General features: G+C 46.1%; 1 protein-coding gene across 12 annotated transcripts in view; it reads right to left on the bottom strand.

Annotated features, from left to right (window-relative positions):
• slco4a1 (solute carrier organic anion transporter family, member 4A1) overlaps positions 1 to 25,977 on the bottom strand; it is a 44,139-nt gene that overhangs the window by 2,597 nt on the left and 15,565 nt on the right. For 9 of the 12 annotated variants that reach the window (XM_088607611.1, XM_088607608.1, XM_088607609.1 and 6 more), the window contains 11 exons: positions 17,787 to 18,746; positions 13,995 to 14,085; positions 11,914 to 12,035; positions 11,412 to 11,523; positions 10,086 to 10,240; positions 9,586 to 9,781; positions 7,991 to 8,165; positions 6,719 to 6,894; positions 5,928 to 5,992; positions 5,333 to 5,481; positions 364 to 3,912 (listed from right to left, as the gene is read on the bottom strand). In XM_088607611.1, coding sequence (XP_088463737.1) covers positions 3,736 to 3,912; positions 5,333 to 5,481; positions 5,928 to 5,992; positions 6,719 to 6,894; positions 7,991 to 8,165; positions 9,586 to 9,781; positions 10,086 to 10,240; positions 11,412 to 11,523; positions 11,914 to 12,035; positions 13,995 to 14,085; positions 17,787 to 18,588 — 2,220 coding nt within the window. In that variant the 5' untranslated portion in view covers positions 18,589 to 18,746 and the 3' untranslated portion in view covers positions 364 to 3,735. Of the gene's footprint in view, positions 1 to 363; positions 3,913 to 5,332; positions 5,482 to 5,927; positions 5,993 to 6,718; positions 6,895 to 7,990; positions 8,166 to 9,585; positions 9,782 to 10,085; positions 10,241 to 11,411; positions 11,524 to 11,913; positions 12,036 to 13,994; positions 14,086 to 17,786; positions 18,747 to 19,115; positions 19,636 to 25,977 lie in introns of those variants that run through there. The other 3 variants (XM_088607607.1, XM_088607617.1, XM_088607616.1) reach the window with 3 other exon arrangements.

The following is a 25,977-nucleotide window of genomic DNA, read 5'->3' as shown; positions in this document are numbered from 1 at the left end:
GAGGGGACATTACAGAATAGGCACACCTGGGGGCAAAATGATTCCCGGTGTTGAGACCCCTGAAACACTGCCCACAGGAAGTGGGTTTGGACTGCTTGGTGCACATGTCTGTGGGATCGTTCTGCACCAACAGGTTCATTTCTTATTCGAGGTTCTTAGATTGCACCTATGCTGCAAGTTCTAAAGAAACTGAAGGGTGGGCCATGCTGAATTAATGGCTTGTAGACAGTTTGTCAGCTACAAAACCTGTGAAAGCTGACGGTACTTATTTATAATCTAATATGATGGATAACATGGAATGTGAAACAACAAAAAGAAAAATCACACTGAATGAACGAGTAAATAAAAAATGACACACAAGACTTTTCATGCCATGCATTTCCTGCATTTTAGTTCTTCATTTAAAAAAATGCTTAGAATTACATTTATGTTGCCATATAAAATAACAAACAAAAATATAGAATACTTGTCATTTCAAATCAAACGATAAATGAAGGCATTAAAAACAATCTGCTTTTTACAAGGTGTTACAGAATGAGAACTGTTTAGGTCACATAGTGCCTTTTGCCACAACAGAATATATGAACATCAGTTTGTAATCACAGACAATGACAAGGACAGGTTTATAAGATCAAATACCCACTGTATTAAATCTGCTGTAGGCATCTAATTATTTGCCATGTCAAGAATTATGAGACCTTATCTCCAGTATTCAGATGTTGATGTGTCAGTGATTTTGTTTTAAACTGGAAGAAACAGCCAGTAGTCAACTGGGTGTTATTCACATCTTTGCTGGCAGCTTCAAGCCTTCAGTATTGTGTACAGAGTGAGGAAGCAGACCCCTCCAGCCTGTCCACCTTGTCTTTTAACATGTCACATGCTGCACCTGCCCCACATGCCAGAGAATCAGTGCTGATTGGAGGAGAGGCATGCTCCTCACAGGCAGCACCGCCTCATGCCAGAGCATCAGTGCTGATTGGAGGAGAGACATGTTTCTCACAGGCAGCACCGCCTCATGCCAGAGCATCAGTGCTGATTGGAGGAGAGACATGTTTCTCACAGGCAGCACCGCCTCATGCCAGAGCATCAGTGCTGATTGGAAGAGAGACATGTTTCTCACAGGCAGCACCGCCTCATGCCAGAGCATCAGTGCTGATTGGAGGAGAGACATGTTTCTCACAGGCAGCACCGCCTCATGCCAGAGCATCAGTGCTGATTGGAGGAGAGACATGTTCCTCACAGGCAGCACCGCCTCATGCCAGAGCATCAGTGCTGATTGGAGGAGAGGCTTGTTTCTCACCGACATTCTCCCCTTACCAGGGGATCAGTGCCGATTGAAGGAGAGGAATACACCTCACAGACATCACCGCCCCCTACTGGAGCATCAGTGCTGACTGGAGGAGAACCCCCGATCGTAGAGCTCATGCCGAGACCCTTTACCAGTTGAGCCATAAAGGAAGCCACTGGCCAGTGATTTCTGTATCCAATTTAATACAAAAGAGCACAGTCACTGCTCTCCTGTTCCATGAAATCCCAGACACAGGGCTGTAGTGCCATACTGAAGAGCAGACACAGGGCTGTAGTGCCATACTGAAGACCAGACACAGGGTTGAGTGCCATACTGAAGGCCAGACTCAAGGACTGTAGTGCCATACTGAAGACCAGACTCAAGGACTGTAGTGTCATACTGAAGGCCAGACTCAAGGGCCCCATCCTTTGGGTCTAAACTCATCTAGGACTTCAAACAGCTGAGCTGGGTAGGAGCTTTGACTGTTCCTCCTTGTTGAAATTCAACGATAGGAAGAAAGATCAAAAGGATTTTGGAAATCAGCTCTCGGGTTTTCAAAATAAGACATTCATCTTTGGAAAACCTAATGTGACATCTAACTGCTGTCTGTGGCCAACACTGGCTGGCACTCTGACAGGGTCTCTGAAGAGATGCCAGCTTGCCTTTAGCAAACAAATATGAAACCAATTAAAAAAAGAAAAAGATGTACTCTGCAGTGTTTGTACAGTACATCACAAATAAATACTCTTAATAAATAAACTGTGAAGAAGCAAGACATAAAGAGAGCACACATCTGCACCAATTTCCTGCTCTTTTCTGTGCACTTCGATAAAACCTTTTTAAGACATAATGGCAGAAATTTTGGCAATGGACGTCCGAGAGACAGGTCACTTAAACTAGGGAAGAACTATCGCCTAAAGTGCTCTGTTTGGGGTCAGCAGTGTTTTCTTATTGAAAAATCATGAGTTTATTTAAATTACACCCCTTAACCAGCTTACTTCATTCGCCAGACTCTGACACCTGCTATCAGATTCAGGTAGAAAGGAGATGAAATACCTAGTTTCTCAAACCATTCATCCTTTTGTTTCTGTTTTGTTCCATTTCAGCTTATCTGGAGATCAAACACATTTGTTTTTAATTATTTTGGTAAAATATGAACTCTATTCTTTTTCTTCACTGCCATGCGTTTCTAATTTGTGCTTAGGATTTAAAGGCCAACTACCATTTGAAAGTCAATTTAAATAATTCTCTTTGCCGCAGATTTGAGCTACAGTAAGAACCCCTGATGGCATCCTTGAAAATTATTAGCAGAAATAAAAGAATTATTTTTGTCTAGCAGTGCAGACTGCCCGCCCACCTTGTAGCTTTTTCCATCAATAAAATTGAACAAAACACATCCATGGCCTGTATGGCCTCAAGACTATTGACTTCATATTTCACGTGTAAAAGACCTGCAGCTTGCAGCCTGTAAACACAGGATAACCATCACCACGCCAGTTTACCCAACAGAAGACCAGCCCTCAGTGTTGGTGTCAACCACCAGCTTTAAATTGACAAAAGTGCTTATTGTCTGTCCTCATCGAGGTCCGGTCACGCCGTATCGGCTGCGAGTATCTTACACATTCCTCTCTGGGATAAGGACGTTGGGCTGTTCAGCACTAGTTTACAGAGCCGAAAACCGATTGTAGACGGTGCTAAAACATACTGCCGCAGCATTCAAACGGAAATCTGCACTAGCAGTCTTGCAGGAGCAGTGAAGCAGGAGGAGAGCGCCTCTCTCCGGGTGATGACGTACTTCACGAAGCTCCAGATGGTTATCGCTATTGTTAACTCAGATAGCGGTCACTGATTGTCACGTACTGTATAGCGGTGCGTGCTGAAAGCAGTGTTGGACACCACTCTGTGAGAACAAGTTTTCTTTTTTGTTCAGTAGTTACGAGGAGTGTGAAAATGTGATTGTATTAATCTAGTTAATGTATTAGTGTGTAAGTATATTAAATATTCAGCAGACATTTGCTAGTGGAAATTAAAGAATTAAAACACTGGATATGCTGGGCCTATTGTCCGGCGCAGTCTTTGGCCTGTTGAATTATTTGAGGTCCAGGAGGCTACATTGAGTGAATGTCATATAAGTGAATGACCGGCTCTAGAGGAGCCTACAGGATTTGCCAATGGAGCCACAAGTGCTCTCTTAGTATCTGGCAGAACACACGTTTTTGACAAAAAGCCTACAGTACAGAAACAATGTCTGTGGAACTGAGGTTGACAGCAATACTTCAATAATTTTCAGGTTCAGCGTCTTGAACTGTCTGCGTTGATTTCTTAAGAGCGAAGAGCTCCGAAATCAGCGCTGTTGAATAGCTTTGACTGTCCCCTCGTCTCCTCTGTGACCTTGGCTGCGCTCTGGAGGCCTGCAGGGGGGGTGGATGCGGATGGGGGGGGTGATGTCAGAGCTTGGTATTTACGGCCTGGAGGATCTCCTGCGGCGCGGCCTTCTCGGGCAGCTCGGGCTCGTCCTCCTTGTCCGCCGCGCTCTGGTCCGTGTTCTCCCGGCTGCTCTGCGGCGACTCGGGCGGCGGCGAGTACAGCACCGCGGCCAGGAAGAAGAACAGCGTCCCCAGAGCCTGCCGGGAGGAAACCAGTGGGGCCTTCAGGCAACGCTGCCGCGGAAAGAGGGTGCTCGGCGTTGCAAACAAGGATACGAGGACCAGGGGCAACACGTGCCCACAGACACTGGGGACCCCCACACCTGCTGGGTTTCATTGCACCCGAGCTCCTTAGGGCTCCTGAACTGAACCAACAAGTTGTTTGGTTGGAGTCAATTGCCGGTTTTCTCTTCTACTGAAAGGTTGGAGACTTGAGGTTACTTAAGGACTCCTCCTACATGTTAAGGAACTGAAAACAATTTAAAGAGGTTCAGTTAAACCTATTATTGGGTCTATTTAGGTGGAACAAACCCCAGTAGGCTTCGTGGGAGTCCCTGCTCTCGGCTGTGAATGTGCAGATCACCTGTAAGCAGCAGATGGTCTTCAGGAAGGCAACTGAGCCCCACACTTCGGCGGCCCCTGGTGTGTACTGCTATGTCCTTGTACTTCAATCTATAACCTGTCTCTATCCATCTTCCCATTATCGGACAGCCACGTCTCTTCCTGGTGAGAGCCATGGCTAGCCAGCGTGAACCCCAGAGGCACAGTGTGCAAGGAGGGGCCGAGACCACGAGACGGCTCTTCCTCCAGACAGAAGTCAGACCGATACTGATCCTCAGTTTTCACGCTCGGCAGGGTAATGCCCATGACACAGGTGTTTGGGTAAATAGTTTAAATGTGAAATTTAAACACTGTCTTCCGCTTAGTGTCATGCCCAGACACGCAGACCAGTTATCTTCTGCACTTTTAAGGAAGTGACATACTGTAGGCACCTGCACCTGACCTAACTTCATTTCCTGCCATGTAAAGAACAATATGTTTCACTGTGTGACTAGAGATGTGCTGCAAATGGACAATAGTTTTAAATAACTTAGCTTCTGAAAAGTGTCCTAAAAGTCCAGTTTAGGCTAGTTACTTCTGCACAGCCCTGAAGATCATAATATCTGACTGTGCTTTTCTGGACTGTTGATGCAAACTGCGTGGTCATACTTTCTGTAAAACCCTCTTAACAAATTGAATTCAAGCTTTATTATTCCCTAGGGGAAATTGGTTTTGTGATAGGACTACAATATTTCATGAGATAAAAGAACTATTTTGCATTATTTAAGAATGATTCTGCAGAGGGAAGAATCATTTCCTGAGTTCGTTTCTGTTACCCCTGAGGGCACAGAAGCGTCTTCCAGATGGGAGGAGTGTAAATTCACAGTGGAGGGGGTGTGCCACATACTCCTATATCTGTAGAGGGCATTTAGGTTGTTCTGTTTTACCCCAGTGATTAAACACATGAATAAAACAAAGGTAATCTTGAGATGTGGGGGTGGCATGCAAGTTTTCATGAGGATTGAATCTGTTTCATGACTGAATTGAGGGAAGTCAGAATAGGACTCTGTGCTTTTACCTTGTAGATGATGCCAGCTATCAGGGTATATCTGCTCATGGCTGAGTTTTGGTAGAGGTAGCAGGATCCCTGTTCTCCACATTGGTCTTGCCACAGCAAACAGGAGATGTCAATAACTGAGCCAAAGGCAATTGGACCGGGAATCCCCCCTGTCGACACACAAATGGTGGAGCTTAGATTAAATCTGCAATGACACAGATCGTGACATAAATGACATCAATTTTATAGTGAAAGTGAAACCTTAAAAAGTACTACATGTGGAGAACTGAGGTTAAGCAGGGGAATGAAATTCTAGAAAATTGCTTACTTTAAAAAAATAATAAAATTACGCGGGTCACCCAGAAAGCAGTACTCCACTTTTTTTCTTAGGCAAACTGTAATCAGAAAGTTCACTTGGCAGCACAGAAGGTTTCTTCGTTTTCTTGTGGGAATGTGCAGGGCAGATTGTGGGCAGGCATTGTACAGTATGTTTAAAAGTAATAAAAAGATGTGCTGGTTGATCATTCCTAGTATTGACTGTTAAATGGAGTTTTTAGTGAACTTTCTCTAGACTGGGGTGTTTGATTTGGAACGGGAGGTAAAAACCAGGCTGTACCCAGTGTTCGGACAACAATCCACTGAATCCCCAGGCCAAAGGATCTCTGACTGTCTGGAACGCACCTTTGGGAAAGACAAAATAAAGGACTGGAAGTCATCGGAATGCCACAGTGCAAATAAACTCGACAACGGGCGATTAGCTGCAGGGATTAGTTCTGTCCTGGCTATGAGGTACTCGAACAGTCAAACAGCAGGCGCGTATTTTTCCTTTTTTACATAAAAAAAACTGGGAGAATAAGTCCAGAAAGGGGCGAAGCTTAGCAGCCAGAATGAAGCCAGACAAAATACAACTTAATCAAATTGTGCTCCTTTGTAACTTGAAAGACGTGCAAAGGCAATGATGATGAACATTTTCACGTCTGAAAGTTAAAATAACATCTTAATCATTCATGGAAAAAAACAACCTTATAAAGACCTGACATTTATCTGCCTGTTAAATCTGTCTTGTTTTAACTGCAAAACCAGACTGATCTATGTACATTTTGTCAATTTTATTAGTCAAAAATGTGCTTCATGCTCCGCGGCCCACAGAGAAGCTGGTTCAAGACACATTGTTTGTGTCTGGGGGATGAACCACAGACCATAACGTTGGCCAAGAAAATGACACAGGGCCACGCCTCCATGTGGAAGACCTCATGCCCCCACCTAACAGACGACACTTCTGGGAACACGTTTTGCTCAGCCCTTTTGTACTGGATGGATTTGATCTGAGCAAGCCACCGTTTAAACAATCAGCCCTCCCGGATCGCTCTACCGCCAACGCCACAGGGCTCCGGCCTCCGCTCATACCTCAGGGTAGCTGTCAAAGCGGGGATGCTGCAGAGGAAGGTGAAGAGGATGACGATGAACAGGAAAACGAGGAAGACGGGCATGTACTGACAGGAAGAGGTGCACTTCCCTGCCTCCGCGACACCCTGCTCCCAGGACGACAGGTTCCCCACAATGCACCTGCAGCCAGAGTACACCTGCAGCAAGAGAGAGCACACGCAGGCGGCCCGTTCAGTTTGATTGCAACCGGTTATAAAGCAGTGGGCCAAGATATACATTTTAAATTTAAAATGCGTGGTTCTGTACTGGAAGAAACTATATGAGAAAGATCTAAGAGTTTGACTCAGATTCCTCATCTAGACAGCGAAGAGAAGCAGTGAAAAAAGCTAACAAAATGCTTGCACATCTTGTTAGGGTTGTAGAATTCAAATCAAGGAAAGTCATGTTTAAATTAAATACAGCATCGGTCAGAACTCGCTTGCAATATTGTGCTCAGTGTTTGTGACCACTCTGATTCCTAAAAGGGAAAGACACATGCAAACAATGGGACCTGAGATGTTATAGCCCAGAACAGAGAAGGTTATAGGGGGACTCATAGTGCAAGGCATTGCCTTTTTAGAGATCAACAACCCAAGGACCCAAGTGGAGAGCAAAGCTTAAAAACATTCTGCACAGGACACAGAAACACGGCCTTTCTTTACCCTGTAGGAGACTGAATGCCAATCCCTGTGGCTGAAGCTGGCTCTATGGGATTGTCTGGGAAACAGCTCTGTGGAATTCTTGGATTAGTCCATAAACCCAAGCAACCAAATGAGCCTGATGATGGTCTGAATGGGCTCCACTTGGCTGCAACCTCTCCATCTTTTAATTTTGTTCCCCTGGGCAGTAGGAAGCTTCTGACTACAGAAACCCTTCAGTAGTTTGGTCAGATGCTAATAAATGCGATAGAACTTTGGAGAGGGAATGTATTAGAGGCTGTCTGGTGTAACTCGCCGATTGAACGGCAGCCTAATTGTGAGGAATGAGCCAGGAAGCTGCTCCAAGGGTTCAGCTGGGGTGCCTGGAGGGGAGTGAGAAACACAAGCAAAGGGAGGTACACAGGGAGCATGCCTCTCATTTCCTCAAAAGGAAGACAACGATGGGCACCGAGTATTTTCATGGCATGTTCCCCCGAAGTGAAGTCCATTTTATGTCGACGAGAACCCAGGCTGCAGTTCCCACTCCTGCCACCAGGGATCCGCGGCAACGCCGAGGTGCGACCGAGCGCACTCGTTGTCGGAATAGGAAAGCTACCTTTTTGCCTGCCGTGCTGAGCGTCTGGTTGATGCCGCTGCAGCCCGCGTGGCAGGGAGAGTAGTACATGGTGCCGTCTGCCCCACAAACGGGGTTGTAGAGCTCCTTCGCACAGCTGCACTCCGAGTTGCAGCCCACTGTCAGGTTCAGAGGTCCGCCTGACGCTGAGCTGTAACTTCAAGAGAAAGGATGGACTCAGTACGGTAGGGTCTCGACCTCTGCGAGCCAAACATTCGTGAATTTGCCTATTCGTGATCCGGTTTGGCCCACCGGGTCTCGTATGGAAGGAGAGCCGAGGGGGAGGACACCAAGACATAGGCTGTCACCCACAACGTCCGGATTGGCGGCGCAAGAGACTGGGCTCGTGAGAGGAATCTTTCCAAGTACCCACTGCCCGGCGTCCAGATCTCAACGCGCGCCTGTTTTTATATAACAACGCTCCAGGTTCTGTGTCAGCAGAATGACAGGCTGGAGACGACTTTACAGGCCCTCTGGCTGTTTTATTTTAGTGTTGTGCTACACTGGGGAGTGCTGATCACTGCGGAGGCACACAGAGACACAGGAGAAGGGATTCAGAGGGAGGGCTACTTATGTGTTTTAACTACATATTGTAGTACATTATGTGACGGTATACATTAGGAGTGGCCTTGGTGATCCATGAATTTAGCGTTTTTCTGCACCAAACCCTCGCGAATGTGGAGACCCTAAAGAACACCTGGAAGTAACCTATAGAAGACCCATAAGTTCCTATGGGTGTCAAGACGGCATTTGGACATTTCTAAAGAAAACTTGGTTATTTTTGTAAGGGGGTGCCTCAATAGTTAGAAACAGTGAAACGGTTTCAATAACCATGGACAAGAAAACATTGTTCTAAAGTGGTCTTACGTTACACAGAACAAGTTGACCCAGATGTCTTCTTCTAATGCTGAACATAAACAGCTTTTGACTTTACAGTACTCATTATTGCTGTGTTTGCCAGGGCATCATTTCAGGAGGGATCTACTCAATCCCTCAGCGCTGGGAAAATGAACTTCGCCCTCTTCGTAGCTATCGCCCAGCTGCCAAGTCACAATATTTCTGTTGGCCCCATTTTTGGCTTTTATCTTCATTTTACTTGGTGGTGAATTTGACATTTCATCTCTTGAAGTCGCCGTGTTATCTCCGAAATCCAAAACGTCGGAAATTAAAATTCCCTGGCGATTAATGATTTTCTCCGCCTCGGCATTCTCTTCGGAGCGTGCCCCTGTTCTTACACCCCCCCCCCGCCACTGTTGTTTTCCGTCGTTTGGGCGTGTTCTTTCTGGAAATAACCCTTCCTCATACAACGGACGTGCACAAGCGGGGCTTTCGCATCGCTTGCGCTGCTGGCATTTCGAACCCTTAGACAAAGGGGGCGGGGCCCAGCGGCTCTTGGCACTTTGCGGGACCCTGCCTCCGTTTTCCCTCTAGTGCTCCTGGGGCTCAGGGGTGCTGCGCGAAAGCAGTTGACTACGTGGGGGGCGGTGTAGGAGCGGAGGGAGGAAGACTGCCCGTCCGATGCGCGAGGATGTGCAAGACCCAGGCCGCCGCCACGCCTCGCGCCCCTCCCGTCTCACCTGTCGAAGTAGGGGGCGTTGACGCCCGCCATGGGCATGTTGGGGCAGTGAATCAGGAAGATGAAGATGGCCAGCAGGCTGATGACGCCGCAGAACATGCAGAACTTGATGATGCCCCTGCAGCGCAGGTTCAGCTTCTTCACAATGTAGCCCCCCAGGAACGTGCCCCCTCCCCCGGCAGGCACCACCATGTAGCCTGCAGAACCAGGCAGGGGGGGCAGGGGACACAGGCACAATAAGAAGAGGGTGACCTCAGCACAAGTACTGTACATAATGAAGCGCACTTACTATTGAAAGAAGCAAAATGTCTTTAAACGCATTATATTATCATAGGATGGCCACTTGCATAAAGAAAGCAGGCTACAGGCTACTGCCTGCCTCCTTCAGGTCTTTTCGGCAGTGGTTGTATGATACTTGTTGAGCGTACTGCTGTGTTGGCAGAAGCAAGCCTGTCGCTGTCCAGTACATTGAGGAGTTTTATTTTTAAATCAAACGCTTACCAAACCACGTGGCTGCTTCTGAGGCACTGAGGCTGAACTGGGATTCCAGGAATTTGGGGCCAAAGGTGGACATGCCCGCAATGAGAGTGGCTTCTGTGGCTCCGGCGAAGCACAGGAAGATGAAGGTGGGGTTCTTCAGCAGCAGCAGCACGGACCTGGGGAGAGGGAAGGGCATTACGCGCGAGTAGAAAAGGAGCTCATCGACAGATGACAAGTTATTTTATGTTGGGACTCATCCACACATCGAAGCAAATTTTAAAATGGAGATAAACACATAAGGACACACTTGATGTATCCTTGTTTAAAGGTAAAGAATTAAAATCAAGTGCGGTTAAAATTGGGATATGGTGTACAGTCTGGGGTCTGTGTTGTAGAGTACATACGGATGATCTGGGACCGTCACAGGGTTTAGGGGTTTCCAGAAACATGTCAGGTGAAGCCTCTGAACACTCCACAAAGATCTAAAAACATAAATACCTATATATTTACCTTCTCATAATACTCACTGTGTTTCCTAAGACCCTTAGATTCTTCTAAAAATTAAAGTCACCTTATCACCCAGCTCGGACTTAAAAACCTGTGTTTTTTAGCCACTATAAACATTAGTAGTGTCCAAAAAAGCTTTTGGAAAAAATATCATCAGTGGTGTGTGCCAAGACTCTGTTTGGCTCTGGTTTGTAAATGTAGAACTTGTGCTGAACCGCCTGTTTTCCAGCTCTGCTCTAATTCTGCAGCACAAAGGAAATGTTTACGATGGAGTTGCTTGAACAGAAAGGAGAGTTCTGCAAAGGCAAGTCCAGGACCTCACACCTGAAGAAGGCTCCACGGCCGAAACGTTGCGTTTTCTTTCTTCTCTTTTCAGCATGGAATAAATTACTTGTTCCTTTATTAAAAAATGGCTTCTGTATCAGGCTGAATGATTTTTTGCTTAAAACAGTCTTATGATCTTACTGATCACCAATAAAGGTTATCATTCCTGAGATGTGGTAACAGTCATTCAGCTAAAGACCAAAACCATCAGAACTTCACATACACAACACCTGTCATTGTACCTTGGAAGGCTTTCATGCCATAATGGAAGCTGGGGCCAAACGTAGGAACTTTCTATCTTTCTCAGGGTGTGGTTTTCACCCTTTTACCCTAGAGAGGAGGTAATTCTTCAACCAGGCCAAAGAGTGTGGTGATTTAATGATGCTGACCAAGGGATTACACTGCATTAGAAGAGCAAGGCAGTGAGAGCTTGTGTACCAGTTTGTCCAGCCTCAGAGATTGCCACTGCGGCCGCCTGGCTGAACCCTCTGTGTAAAGAAGCACCCAGTGCTGTACCTGGGCATATCTTTGACGGTTTTTCCAAACTGGGGGTCCAAGGCCGTTTCCTGGCTGCCGTCCTTCAGCTGGTGAGCCTCCGACACCCGCATGGCCACATAGCGCTGGGATCCTGGAGAAGAGGGAGCAGGTCATCACAGCTCAGGAGCTGGCCGGTCAGGAGCTAGCTGGCACGAGCGCAAAGTGAGCTAAACACAGCCCGAGGGTACGGATTCCCTGGGCTTGCGGGCACTACAAAGGGTCATTTCTGGAGGACGGAAAAGCTACCAACCACCAGTACATTTTACAGCATTGGGACAACTGTTATCCTCTCGACCTGTGAGCACAGACTCCTCACACTTACAAAGGAGGAGAACGCCCTTGTATCCACAAACCCACCAAGCCTTTATATGGTGCGACTAAGCTCTTTCTCCGCCGGGAACAGTTTGCACCTGTGGCGCTGGGGATCGGTAGCTCGTTGCAGCGGTGCCGCGGTGGCGGAACGGCGGGAGAGGCCGGGTACCTGGCAGCTGCCTGGGATAACCCAGGATAGGGATGGACACGAGGAGAGAAGCCGCTCCCCCCACCAGGAAGCCGATCCACCAGGCTCCCACCCAGAGAGGGTTCTCGGGGGTCAGCTCCGTCCTGGACAGGTCAAGAAGGAAGGAGCATGGCGTCAGCACGTGGCGGACGGGGGGGGGTTTCAGCCGAGGCAGGACACAGACGAGTCTATAAACCCAACCCTTCGGTGCCCATTCCCCTCCAGCCCAATCAAACCTCATTCCAGAAGAGCCCGTTGCAGCTCTCCCTGAGCCTGCACACAGCGACTGCAGCCCTACTACACCCCAGCTTCTCCCTCTGCAGGAAGCGAGCAGGAAGGAGCCGGGGAACTGGGGCACAGTTTGTGTGCTAGTGCCCCCGACAGCTGGGGAGCTGGACGTAGAATCATGGGATTTGACACCGATAGGCTCCTGTCTCCTTTCCACAAGTTTATGAGTGTTTGGGGGCAGTATTGCACAAGAATTTGGATCATGGGTCACGTCTGTGAATATAATTTTTGCAGGCTTGTGGACGTGAGCCAAGTAGTGGACAAGCAGAGGTCTTTGAATTTTTGGTTCAATACGTGTGATCTCTTATTCTGTTTTCTGATTATCGACCCCTATGACCTACATTTATGGCCTTGACTACAGCTGCAGTTTGGGAGTTCTGCCTAAATACCTGTATCACAAGGGTGCTAGACACAGTTTATTTTCTAGAATATTTTTTCTTAAAATTGTATTGGTGCTTTTTTGTCCCAATGGTGTCAGGGTTCACTTGAGAGTTGTGGCATCGATCATGGTTATTCGCATAATTATCCCCAAACTGCAACATGTGCTCTTTCATAATCTAAGCTCTAAAATAAGCTCTCTTTTGTAAGGACTTTACTAGATTTGCTCCTTTTGATACTCGATCAGTAAACAACAAGGCTCTGACTCTTAATGAGTTTATTATTGACTGGAAAATGGATGTCTTTTCACCAACTGAAACATGGCACCTACCAGATGTCCACTGAAAGAATTACTGTAGAATGAGGTTATACCCTCTGGTTACACTGAAAAGAATCCTGCAACTCTGGTAAGTGTAGCAGTAGTTCATCTCTTAGATGCTGGTCTACAAATACAGCTCCTGTGCAGAATGGTACAGCCTTTCAAGGTTTCGTTTATAGCACAGGATCATCCAAATTAGACTACTTGCTGGGGCATCTTCAAAGGTAATATGCTACAGTATGTCCAGACGTCTTCGTGTCATGTGCTAATTAAAAGGTTTCTGCCTCAACATATAACTCTTGTCCTAAGTAAACTACACTGACTCTATGTATAACTTAGAATGGACTTTAAGGTTCTCCTCTTACACATAAGGCACTGAATGATCTAGCTCCAGATTATTTTAAGGTGTTTTCAGGAGTTTAGTCCAGTTCTTAATCTGAGATCATATGATTTGGGCATTCTGCCACAGACCAGGCTCTACACTCTGGACATAAGTGTTTCTACTCAGCTGAAGACCAGGCTATATTTCTCATTCTGCGAAAACCAGGTTACACACAATGGATGACAGAGCCTTATTCTGTGCAATGCTGTGTTGGAGGAACTCACCTTAGACACCGGAACCCTTCTCAGTAACTGAGGACTCTCTTAAACCTCACTTAAAAATCTGTCTAAGGCATTTAATGTGTGGTTTAGTTGAATTCTTACTGTTACAGGGCCACTGATCTGTGCTTTTCTTTTCTGTTTTCCTTTTTTCTCCTCTCTGAAGTATGATTCGCGCACTATTTAACAGCGCTTTTCTCACAAGAGCTTATGAAATTAAACGATTGTTGTTGGCGGTAATGCGGTCTTGCAGCAGGATATCTGGACCAGCGTGTTTTTGATTCTGCCGCTAGAGGGCACTGCCTAGGCAAATCAGAGCCCTCCCTTCACAAACAGTAGCTTGCCCTCAAATGAACCAGTGCGCCTGCAGGAACTAATTATGAGACGGGCCCGATTTGCGGTGTGTGTTACCGTACCTACTGTACAGCACTGTTGCATCTAGACAGGCGGGGTCCGGGACGACAAGGAAAATACTTACGTTTCGTGGATTTCCGTGTACATGTTGAGAAAGAAACCCCCTAACAAGTAACCAGCAGCCGGTCCCACGATAGCAGCTGTGTAAAAAATTCCTACAGGAGGAAAAAGAGAAGCAGTCGTGACGATTTAAAAAAAAAAACAGCGAAACGTTTCCAGTGGTTAAGCAGCGTCGTGGATTCTCTGTCGGATTAATAAACCACTGAAAACCAAACGAGACAGACGAGCCGATTTCTTCTATACTCGGATACTAGGATGTCCCTTAAACTGTATTTGTACAGTATGTTATCAATCAGTATATTATAAATTAATATGGATATTTGTTGACTAGTTTTCGTTAATTTTAATAAAGTAAGTATAAAACAGTATGATGCAACACCACAGCAATTATTCCTTATTGCTAATATTAAAATAATATTAATATTGATGCTCTTGGTGAATGAAGCTACAGCACTCGTATATCACTCATATACAGTACTGTACATCTTAACCTCTTTTCTCAATGAGAGCAAAAATAAGCCCAGGTCCAAGTTTGATTTTATTGATTAGTTTCAGTCATCGGTCCAATAGCAATGCAATAAAATATTAAATTATCTTAGCGCTGCAAAGATCAGGTCAATCTAATCTTTTTCGGATGCACAGAAAACATCCCACGCTTTTATCCGACCTGGATGAGGCTACTGCAAGTACCATAGTCTGGCTACTGGTGGTGTCACTAGTCATGTCATGTGCTGAATGTTTCTGAATGGGCCTGTTGGTAAAAAGGCCAAATATCCTGATGGATTTCAACATTCGTCTACTTGAGGTCCATACATAACCACATGTGGTTCAGCACCAGATTATACTGATGCTGTGACTGTCTCTGCGTACCGACCATGAGGTTAAAATAACAGTAGGAAGCTGCCGTGCCTGATGAGTCTCACAGCATTACAAGCCCCGCTTCTGCGTTTATTTTTACACCTGTTCTCGACGCTTATTTCTGTACGTTAGGTTTGCATTTTCTGTTGACACATTGTTCACTTTGCTCTCTGGAACTCCTCTTGTCTGTTTCCAGTTCTCTTTCCTCGATCGGACTTCTTAATTTTGTTCAGTTCCCCGAAGGTACTTTTTAAAGATTATTTTTTTCAAATGGTTTGTAACAAATGATAACGCTAAATTCAGACTTTCTTAGACATAAGAGACAATGGTTTATAATGGTTTCAGAAGTGAACTCTTGCAGCACTGACTTCAACCTCATTGAGCAATTATGTAAATCGGCATAATGGTGTTTGTTCTAAACACTGCAGTGTTTGAAGAACTTCAACAAAAATAAATATACTGTAAGGCTTACTGACTCTTTCAGGAAAAGCGCTTCTGGCCTGTTTAAACTGAGACTTCTATTTAAACCAGCACTTCCATGGCTACAGCTAAGAGTTACTTTTGTGCTACAAGTTCTTACTGAGACCTTTTTTTGTTTTCTTGTCTAAGACGCAGGCAGTAGTGATGCCAGTCATCTACTTCTCAGAAAAGGCCCGGAAACTCAACAGTCAATTAAAAGCCTGTTTTCTGCGAGACAAAATGCTGGGAATCTTTGCCAAGTCAAATTGTTAGGCTTCACACTTCACATGCAGTGTTTTGGTAACAGCCCGGCCAGCCTGGTTGTGATTCCTAGCAGCTTGTTCGGTGATTCTAAATTATCTAATTATTTAAACTGTCCCAAAATCTCAGGTCTCCTGATGAAAATACATAACCAAGGTAGACATGAACAGAGTGGTTGCACTAAATAAGGTCTTCAGTAGATGAAGTATTTGCCCTCTGTACTGATGTGTGTTGTATTAAGAGTTAAACTGTTTTTGTGTTAAACGGTCTATCTGGTGTCTGACTACGTGTCTATTTATGAGAAACAAGTATGCTGCATGTAGGTGGGGCTGGTGCACAAGCACAGCTTCTTGATGAGCCAGGAAAGTTCAGGCATCACGTACAGCACTGCACTTTGTTACTGTTCTGTACATGTGGCTCCTGTCAGATTTTATCACTGTTGGATTACCTCACTGGCAGATACAGTATTTCATGTTTTATGACCTCAGGGGATTAAAAAACAAAATCCAAGTTTTAATAAGGGGAGTTTAAACTGCATTAGCTTTTAGCACAAAAACAAATGCATGTTATAAACAGAAAAGGGAAAAAGGCCCAATCTGTCTCGGGGCTAAAATAAAAAGTCTTCATTGTTGCCAAAACAAAACTCTCCCCAAGGGATTACCCTAGGACAGACATCATGGAGGTTAGACAATGCTGTAAGATTGCTACAGCACCAGGAAAGGGTTTTGCAAGTAGATAACACAGGCTTGTAAACCAAAATACAACAACTGGAAACTCAGTTGACATACAACAGCTATCTTCAGCTGCTCACATCAACACAAACATAAGGCCTGTTGCACATGGGAATGAGAACTTCCCTAATGATACATCGAATGACTCCTCTGTTCCCTTGTGCCCTTAACTCCTGAATTCCCCTGCACTCAGACACTAACATTAGGGATGTCCACTCAATGCCTCAGGCTTGAACTCCTCCTGAGAGCGGACCATGGTGGATCAGGGGTCAACACAGAGAAGTGGAGCCTGCCTAAAGCAGACTGTGGAACAACCTGCCGGGATATAGTCCCCAGCCCACCCAGTGGAAATGCATTGCCTGCACCCAGTGCTGGGCGAGCACACCACAGTGGCACGGTCCAGGTGGGCACAAAACAGGAGACCATCTGATCCAGCACTGCCAGGGAGCGTGCATGCTGCAGCTGCCCTCCATCGGGCAATCAGACCAGATTCATCAACCTTGAAAGAAGGGCGAGGGTATTGCTATAACTGATATTTGACATCTAGTGCTCAATCACAAAGCAGTCCCTCAGCCTGAGCTATTCAAAACACCATTCACACGCGAGAGTCTTCAGTTGCACACTGTAACAGAGGGACGTTTGTAGTCTCAGCTGACCTTACTCTGCAGCCTGAGGTTCCGACAAAAAAGTAAATGACAAACTCTGCCTGAATACTGATTCTTCTTCTTGATCTGCAGAGTATTTTCATTATTAACAGATCAAGAAGGTCTCTATACTATAACACCTAAAATTACAGTATATACAGTATGCTAAAAGAGTAAGTAAGGATTCTAACTTGCACTGAAAGATGCTATCATGAGCAGGTTAGCTCACTGGTTTTAAGGACGCTGCCGCCTATCGCCTTAAATCACAATGAGGATATTATTCACAAATCATCTGAGAAGTTCAGTTCAGAATGAGTGTATCGATCTGGTAGGAGTGGTGGTGAAATGTGGTTTATTATCTGGGAGCGGCTTTAATGTAGGAGAGGTCATAAAATGTGAAAGAGTCAAGAATTTTTTTAAAAAGTCTTTAGTTTTAACACCCCCCCGCCCCCGAAGTCACAAACGTATTAAAAAGGAGTTTTCCTAACGCTCCAGCACACTGTGAACTGCCACATGTGCAGATGGAAATGTGGCGTCCAGCCTCTGAAGCAAATAAATAACTGAGAAACCACATTGTTTCACAAGAGAATGGGCACAGAAGCATGTTTCCATTCTTTCTTCCAGCCGCATGTGGACAATTGAGTCACTGCTTTATGTGCCCCTGAGGAATTCTTCTTCATAGGTGTTTCAGCAGTGTGATTATATTATGGTAAAAACATTGTGTGCTTATTTTTTAAAATGGGAACGCCCTGAATTTCCCCAAATCTCTAGGGAACATCTCCTGAAAAACAACACCCCTAGCCGGTGACAGGTGATAGAATCATGAAGGCCGGCCGGACTTACCGATGTAGACAGGTGCATAGTTGGACTTGACGTTCTCATCCAGGTAGGTGACGCCCAGGGTGTAAAGAGGCGTGGCTCCCATGCCGTGCAGGAACTGCCCCAGCATGAACATGTACCTGTAGCTGGAGAGGCTGGAGCTGCTCTCCTGGCAGGGCGTCGTCTGGTTGTCCGAGCAGAGGCCGGTGTGGTCCAGCACCGTCACCTTGTAGCTGTCCGTGACGAAGTGCGGTAGGGAGAACACCAGGGACCCCAGCGCCATCACCAGCACCCCCCAGCCCAGCCACTTGGGCTTGTGCCCGGTGCCCCCGAAGTAGCTGACGAAGGTCAGGCAGATGCAGGCGGCGATGTCGTAGGAGCTGGCGATGAGGCCGCTCTGGTAGCTCCGCAGGTCGAAGCGGCGCTCGATGGAGGTGATGACCGTGTTGATGAAGCCGTTGACGATCATGCCCTGCAGGAAGGACGCCACGCAGAGGAAGAACAGCACCCACTTGGGCGTGTTGAAGGCCTGGATGAACCGGGGCGTGAGGGCGCCCCAGCCACAGAGCTGCTCCGTCTCCGTGGGGACGAACTTGAACCCGTAGGGCTGGTCCTCCCCGTACTCCCCAGCTCCGCTGCCTGGAGCCCCCCCAGGGGAGTCGGCAGAGGTGGGGCTGGCAGTGTCCGACAGAGCGCTGTTGGCAAAGCCATCCAGGGGGCTGGCAGCCTCCAGTGGCAGGTCACCTGCGCCAGCCTGGCTGTCATTCAGGTCCAGGAGCTCCTGCTTGGAGCTGAAGGAGGTGTCTGTGTTTAGGAGGTTGGGCATTGCCAGTCTCGGGGCTCAGCTACGCTTCACGTACGGGTGTGACTTACTGAACCGCACGGGCATCAACTCCCTGCAGGTGTGGGACCTGGTGGACGGAGCTCTTGGCTTTTAAACACAGTGATCCTGAGATGCAAGCAGAGGGCTTCTGGGACTTCATGCTGCAGGAGGGAAGCCAAAGCACAGTTCAGTATTTCTTAAGAAAACATGAAAGGCGGAGTGTAGTGAGAAACACTGCATTTCAGTCTACTAGCATACTGAATCAGAACTGGAGGGGAACTGATCTAACTTGTCGGACGATTCTCACATTTTGAGAAACGAAAACAGAGAGCAAATTGGGATAAAAAAGTCATGTTCGAAAAAGAGATAAAATGGTGCAGTAAAAAAAACTAAAGTGGCATACTAAAATACAAAGTCTGCTCTATACGGGTGAAAAGCAGGTTCCCCAAGCTTGTTGTGCATTCAGACCAGGTGAGTCAAGGTGAGATGCAAAAACACACTCATGTAAAAAAAGTCCTAGCAATACTAACCAGAGAGCCAGCGCTCAAGCAGCATCTTCTCCTGCCAGCAGCATGACTTGTGGAGCAGCACAGCCACAGGCGTGTGCTATCACACAGATCAGAAAACCCCAACCTGTCAGCAGAGCCCCCCTTTTTTTCTTCTGTCTGCTACTAAACCTTCTGCTTCTGCCTTGTCCGGAACAACCGTTAGGTCGAACCTGCTGCGCCGCGATCGAGCCTCGGCGCATTTTATAGTTCGGATGAATTTCGAAATCACTGAGATCAGAAGACAAAAACATTTCTGGATCTGCCTTTCCGGGAAGTGCTTCAGTTGCTCCACAACACGCCGAATTCAGCTTTCCAAGGCTAGCCCTCCCAACTGCTTTACAATTACATCATTCCAAGCGCTGATGTTTTTTTTTATACTCCGGGAGAGTTCACGGGGCAGCCTGTTCTCGCTGCAGGTAGAGAGCCAGGGACACACAACTGTTTAAGACCGGGACGGACCAGAGTATCATTTACAGTGTTGCCTCGCAGCAGATGGCTACATTTTGGAAACGCGAGCTTAGTATGTTGTGATTTCTTAGTATTGCGACAGTGGAGCACATGTGCAGCTCATCAAGATTCCCCACGAGAGCGCGGACGGGGTCCGGGCTCCCAACCCGCGATGTAGCGAGACGGCTACTGAACTATGATTTTTCCCTTTAGTGGGAAGACTCGCCTTACGATGCGACCACACACCGACATGCCGCTCGCTCTCTGGCTAAGGAAGGGAAGCGCTCTGCTGGCGCTCAGGCAAACCCATGAAGTGCAGTGAGCGCCTGGCCTCGTTACTCCGTTTTAACTCCCTGTTCCTGCTCCGGATTTTAACTTCGTCTGTCTCGGCTGGATCCCCCGGTTATAATACTATAAAATAACACTAGTGGATCAACTAGAAGGATGCCCAAACTTTTGCACATACCACGTTTACTGTTTTATTTTTTTCAATCTGTTAATTTCAGCAAATAAATAGTAATTGTGCATTAACATTTTGCAGAAATATGTCAAGTTTAAGCTTGTCTGCTGCAGAGGTTGTGTTAACTTCTTTTCACTTAGAAAATCAACAAAACATGTAATTTGGCCAGGGGTGCCCAACCCTTTGCGTACAACTGTATTTAAACTCAGGAGTGAAGTATTTGTGGTATTTGGGAACAAACCAGCTTGGACAGTGTGCGTCTTTTCTCCTCCAGCTGTCAGAAGGTTTCAGGCACCGACTGCATCTTGCGGTCTCAAATTTCCCAAATGTTGGACCACAACCATGAAAAGAAAAAAAAAGTTTTCTTTTTTATTAAGCATCTGTAATCGTGTGATAGAAATGGGTGGCTGAGCCATTTTGTGACCTGTGACAATTAATTGTTTGACTGCTGTTTGAAGTGGATACACATGCATCCAGTCCTACAGCTGGGTATTTGACTCAATTCGGGTGACGTGTTTTAGTTTAGAACCCTGAGCACTGCTCCCACAGACAAGAGCGCGTGCTACAGGTTAACGTGTGTATTAGCGTGTGGATACCTACATGTGCTGTGGATTAAAGGAGGCATGATGTTACATAGAGAATATTCTTTGGTGGCCGTCAAGGTGGAGCAGTGATTAGCTGCCTCACAGGGCTGGGGCTTCGGGTACAATTCTGGAAATGGGGTGTTGTCTGCTGGAGTTTCTACGATCTCCCCATGTTTGTGTGGGTTTCCTCCAGGTGCTCCGGTTTCCTCCCGCAGTCCAAAGTCCCGCTGGTAGGTTAACTGGCTTCTGGAGAAACTGTGTCTGTGTGTGCCTTGCGATGGACTAGTGTCCTTTACGGGTGTACCCTGCCTTGTGCCAGTTGCTTGCTAAGATAGACTCCAGCTCCCCTTCGAACCTGAACTGGACGACGGGGTTAGAAAATGGATGGAGGGACTGTTCTTTGGTGTTCACATAGGGAGGGTCCGAATTGTCCCTATGCAGCTCATAGTTTTCTGATATGACACTGGTATTGTGGCTGAGCTCTATGATCCAGGTGTCACGGGATCGAGCCTGAGCTTATGTCACTCGCTGACTGAGCTGGCTGGATGCCTCTGGGTGAGCAGGTTGTGATTAGTCACGCGGGGCTCTCTCGACAATCCCAGCGATCCTGGCGAGGGAGCTGAAGGAGTCTGCTTACACTTCCTTGTTCTCCCCTGCCAGAGCTGCCAACACCCAACTGGAGATTCCCAATCAGCTGGGCATGCAACAGAAAGTGACTGGCGATCCTGAATTTCTAAAAAAGCTAGAAACAAAGTAGTTGGCACCATTGTCCATTGCCACCTCACAGCTGAGGTTTCAGGTTTGTTCCCCACAGAGAACAAATAGATGTTCTGCTGTTAAACACAGTACACAGTCAGCCGAACACATTATAGTTAGAAATATTCAAGTATTCATATTTGGCTCCCGTTTAGACATCACCCTGGAAATGATGGCACCTGTCAGACCGACAAAGGTGTGAGATAAACGGTTCTTCTCTCACCCAGCAAACTCTCCCGCTCCTGGTAGATTTGTCAACAGCACCAGAAACAGCCAAATAAACTCAGACAAACAGAAGAACTTAAATCAAAGCCCAGTGAAAAAGTAAAAAATGTGGAGGTCGCATAAGTACTTTTGGAATTAAATTAGCCCTCACATTAAGAGTAAATCCTCTTATAGCTTAATGTCTATTGGGACCAATATATTATTATTCATGAAGAAGAAAAAGACTTACCCAAACCATAAAAATCCTAGACATCTAAGTGTTAAATCCAATCAGCGGTCACCATAAAGCTGTTTTTTCTCTAAGAAGATTACCCCATATTTTGTGTTCTTTCCAGAAAGGTGTCACTTTGATAGGAAAATTAGCTTCAGTACCTCCCTCTTCCTCGCTCCACTCAGCACGCTACTTGGCACATTTGGCAAGAGCCCCTTCCAAAGCCCCGAAGACCAGTAGGTACCAGGAGATACCGTTTGTGAGGTCCAGCAGCGACACGCTGACACTCTGCAAGCTCCACAGTGCCTGACAGGAGAGTCAGCACCAACTGGATGAATGACATATCCCTCGCTGACATCACGAGGGCAGGCTACTATCCAGAATAAGGAGTAGAAAGCTCCTGTTCTTAGCAAGGCTGAGGTGGACGAATGTGGTACTTATTGTTAGCATTATTATTTGTTTTTATTATTAACAAGACTTAAGAAAATGTAAGTAAAGCCTTATACTGTATGTATGCAAAACAATAAATACATACTTATACTGTATGTATGATTCAATAAAGCAAACAGGATGCTCTGAAGTGGTTATATTTACTGTTTTAATGAAGAGCTTTAAAAAACTTTCATAGAAAAGCATAGTGCAATGGAACATAGTGCAATGGAGCACGAATGGTAAACAAGGCCCAGTCTCTGTGCACAGCATTCGGCATGCTTTTGTGTGAAATACTGCCAGACTGGGCCAGATGACAATTACTCTCTTGTTATGCTTGAGAAAGGTAGTATGTTTTGCATACAAAAATTCAGAGATAATTCTCACAGTATTCTTTCTGTTTGTGCCATTAAGGAAATTATCGTTCTTTTTACTTACAGCCTCTCTGGAGCCATGGCAGAGACATACAGTACCAATTCATTGAGATCTGATGTTGTTTCTGTTGTCCAACTCTGCAGCTACAGAGCTACAATGCAATTAAGATTCCAAGGAAATCTACAAAAAGCTCAGTAGTCAGGGGTCTGGGCACCTTTTGAACTTCAGACCCAAAGCTTCTTAAACTGTTGCTGAAGCAACAAATGCTCCTCCAAGCACCAATCCTATTAACTCAGAAATTCAACTGCAGCTACTGTTACAAAGACGAACTCTGTTTTCCAACTCTACTCTTGATAATACAGCCGATGAAGAAACACCAACAGCAATAAAGCTGACAATCAAGAGAGATGCTACACATTTGCAACAGTGAAGATGTTGCTAGATCAGCAGCTCTTAAAATGTAGCATTCATGATGTTTATGCCATGAGGAGAGTGAGTAGGACGACCGTTATCTGACTTTAAACCTGAGAGGTTCGTATTAAAATACATGCAGGAACTGAAGAGTAGCCAAGTAGCTGAATGGGACACAATGAAGTTGTCATGGCTTGTCCTCCAACTTGTCAAAACTGGGCACTGAGCATCACAGATCACAAGAAGAACAATTAAGTGCCATCAGCCCTTGGGCTGAGCAGAGGGAAATGGAGAGGAGATGGGGATGCTGGAACGGTGGGGGTCGTGCTGGTTCTCCACCCACCAGAAAAAGAAAGAGGCTCCCCAGTGACTCAGCCAACAATGGTCTCGCCCGGAGCAATGGCTGAGCCCCACAGCTACAGGACGCCAATTTGAGACGGAAACGGTTACAAACGAGAGGAGAATATCTAGCCCATTTGGCAGTCAGTAGCCAATTGATAAGAAAGCTGCTGGGTCACCAATGCCCATGAGGATTTGGAATATAAGAATATAATATTCTGTATAAGCATTTAGGTCTGTGCCTGAGGCTCAGGCACATGGCTAGTCCAGCTCGACCCAGAAATGTGCAGGAATGCAGACACACGAGAAATGTGGGACACCTATCATGACTGCTGTCTCCACTATCTCCACTGTCTCACACTGCTGTCAGCTCCAGGCAGCCAACAAGGCATGCAGGAGAGTCTTTGGTCTCCCTGTTTAGTACAGTGACCTGAGATGATTAACATAAATTGATCATTATACTTTAAAACACACACACATACACAAAGGAGAAGTACCGCCATCAAAATATCTGTGAATTTTCACTTTCCACAGTTCTGAATTGCAATGCGGTCCCAGGCGCAGCTGCTGTCCATCAGTCCTGCGGTCACCCAGGAAGAATGAAGTTAAAGATCTTGCTGGATACATGAGTCATGACCACAGGCCTCTGATCGCACATGACAAAACTCCTGGTCCAGGGGCTTGAAGCCCAAAGAAACGTCAAAGTAAGAGCCAAGGGATCTTAAAAACCTGGAGGAGACGGTGATGTCAGGAACACAAGCCAAGGTTGTGTGTGTTTGTTTATTCTGAGTCTGATTAAATATAAGAAGGCCCCAGTCAATAAAGGCACCCTCGCGTTTGAAAACGAAATGTTTGCTTTTGAGTGCTTGGTCTCCTTCCCCTCCACAAATAATCTCCTTTGTTTTCTCCACTCCAGTCCATACATTGTCCGGAGGTTTACTTTCAGAAGACAGCCTGAAAACAATGCACATAAATACTGATCTTACGAAACAATAGAAACTAGATCTGTGCCAAAGGTTTCTTTTAAAAACATTTGTTGCTGTTTTGCTTTGTTAACAACAGAAAAAGCCCTGTGAATGAATCAGGACAGCAACCCGCCTTTGAAAGGACTTTATTCTGGACCACAGGCATTTTTTTTGCTCCCTCGGGCACAAGCAGTTATCCTAGGATGTTTTACACAACACTGAAAAAAGGGCTTGGCCACATTTTAATTTCTCATCATAGTCATGAATGAATTTTGTTGGTGGACAATGCAGGTGAATACAGCATGCCTTAATAGTATGGTGCAACTGTCTCCTGAAGCCCATTTACAAAAATGTCTGGGTAAAAACTCAGCCACAATTAGACTGCTCATTACTAACAACTGAGAATCATAGTTATGGAATAACTAATTATAACTGATAATTACTCATCCGTGTTATGATGAGAACTCACAACAGATGATTGTCATGAAAACCACCCATCCATCCTCATTCAGCAGGTGTGAACATCACCCAGCAGACACAGGGTCCAGGTTGGAGAGGACACCAGTCCATCACCGGAGACAAGGCAGGACTAGATACTGGAGAGGACACCTGACCATCACAGGACACAAGGCAGGACCAGACATTGTACCATCACCGGAGACAAGGCAGGACTAGACACTGGAGTGGACACCAGCCGATCACCGGAGATAAGGCAGGACTAGACACTGGAGTGGACACCAGTCCATCACAGGACACAAGGCAGGAGTGCACCCAAGGCAGGAACACAGCCTGAAATCCATCCATCCTCGTTCAGAAGTATGAACTTCACCAGATTCTGAACCCAGGAAACTTGTCCATTATAGAAGACAAGGGAGGACCACAGCCTGGACAGACACGTGGCCATCACAGGAGACAAGGCAGGTCCATACCCTGGAGAGGATGCAAGCAGTGGGCCGGTTAGGGCCGCTGTTAACCATGTCTTTGGGTGTGAACTTGGGGAGAACTTGCAAATTCCACACAGATACAGACTGATTCAAACGCAGAACACTCGAGATGAGAAGAGAAGGTCCTTCCCTCCTCCATCAAACATCACTGATGATTCTTTCTGAGCAATCCGAACTGCACTGGGTTATATCAGACCTGTTTACATTCTGTTCTGCACCATTTTATAATATCCAAGCCACAGCATCACACTGCAACAGTCCCAGTCAAGATGCAAAGATAGGGAGCCAAGACGAAATGATAAGCTATTCAAGCAGTCATCTCTGTATCTCTGGGGTGGCAAATTATGCCGTGTGTAGAAACAGATAATCAAATCAGATGTTATTTTCAAAGTGCCGGTATGCCTGCAAGAATGAAAACAATTTTTCACCCGGCATCATTTTATTTTGTGTTTTGTTATTTAATTTGCACTAACTGACAAGCTCAGACAGTCAGTCTCAGGTCAGGAGATAACATACTGGGCAAATGTTAACTATCAGAGTCTAACAATTACCCTTAACAAGCCTACCGGCAGGAACCTGGTTTCTGCAGGGTTAAGTGAAAGAAGCATCGAAGACTCTTCTTGGGTTGTCTGCAATGTTGGCACCCACCTAACACAACATACATATTTTTATTTCATCCTTTATTTAACCAGATAAAT

Source organism: Lepisosteus platostomus, chromosome 15 (genome assembly GCF_059453375.1).
Source record: "Lepisosteus platostomus isolate fLepPlt1 chromosome 15, fLepPlt1.hap1, whole genome shotgun sequence".
In the NCBI taxonomy this organism is placed as follows: Eukaryota; Metazoa; Chordata; class Actinopteri; order Semionotiformes; family Lepisosteidae; genus Lepisosteus; species Lepisosteus platostomus.
Note: the sequence above shows the minus strand (reverse complement) of the source record. Positions and strands in the feature narration are given on the sequence as shown.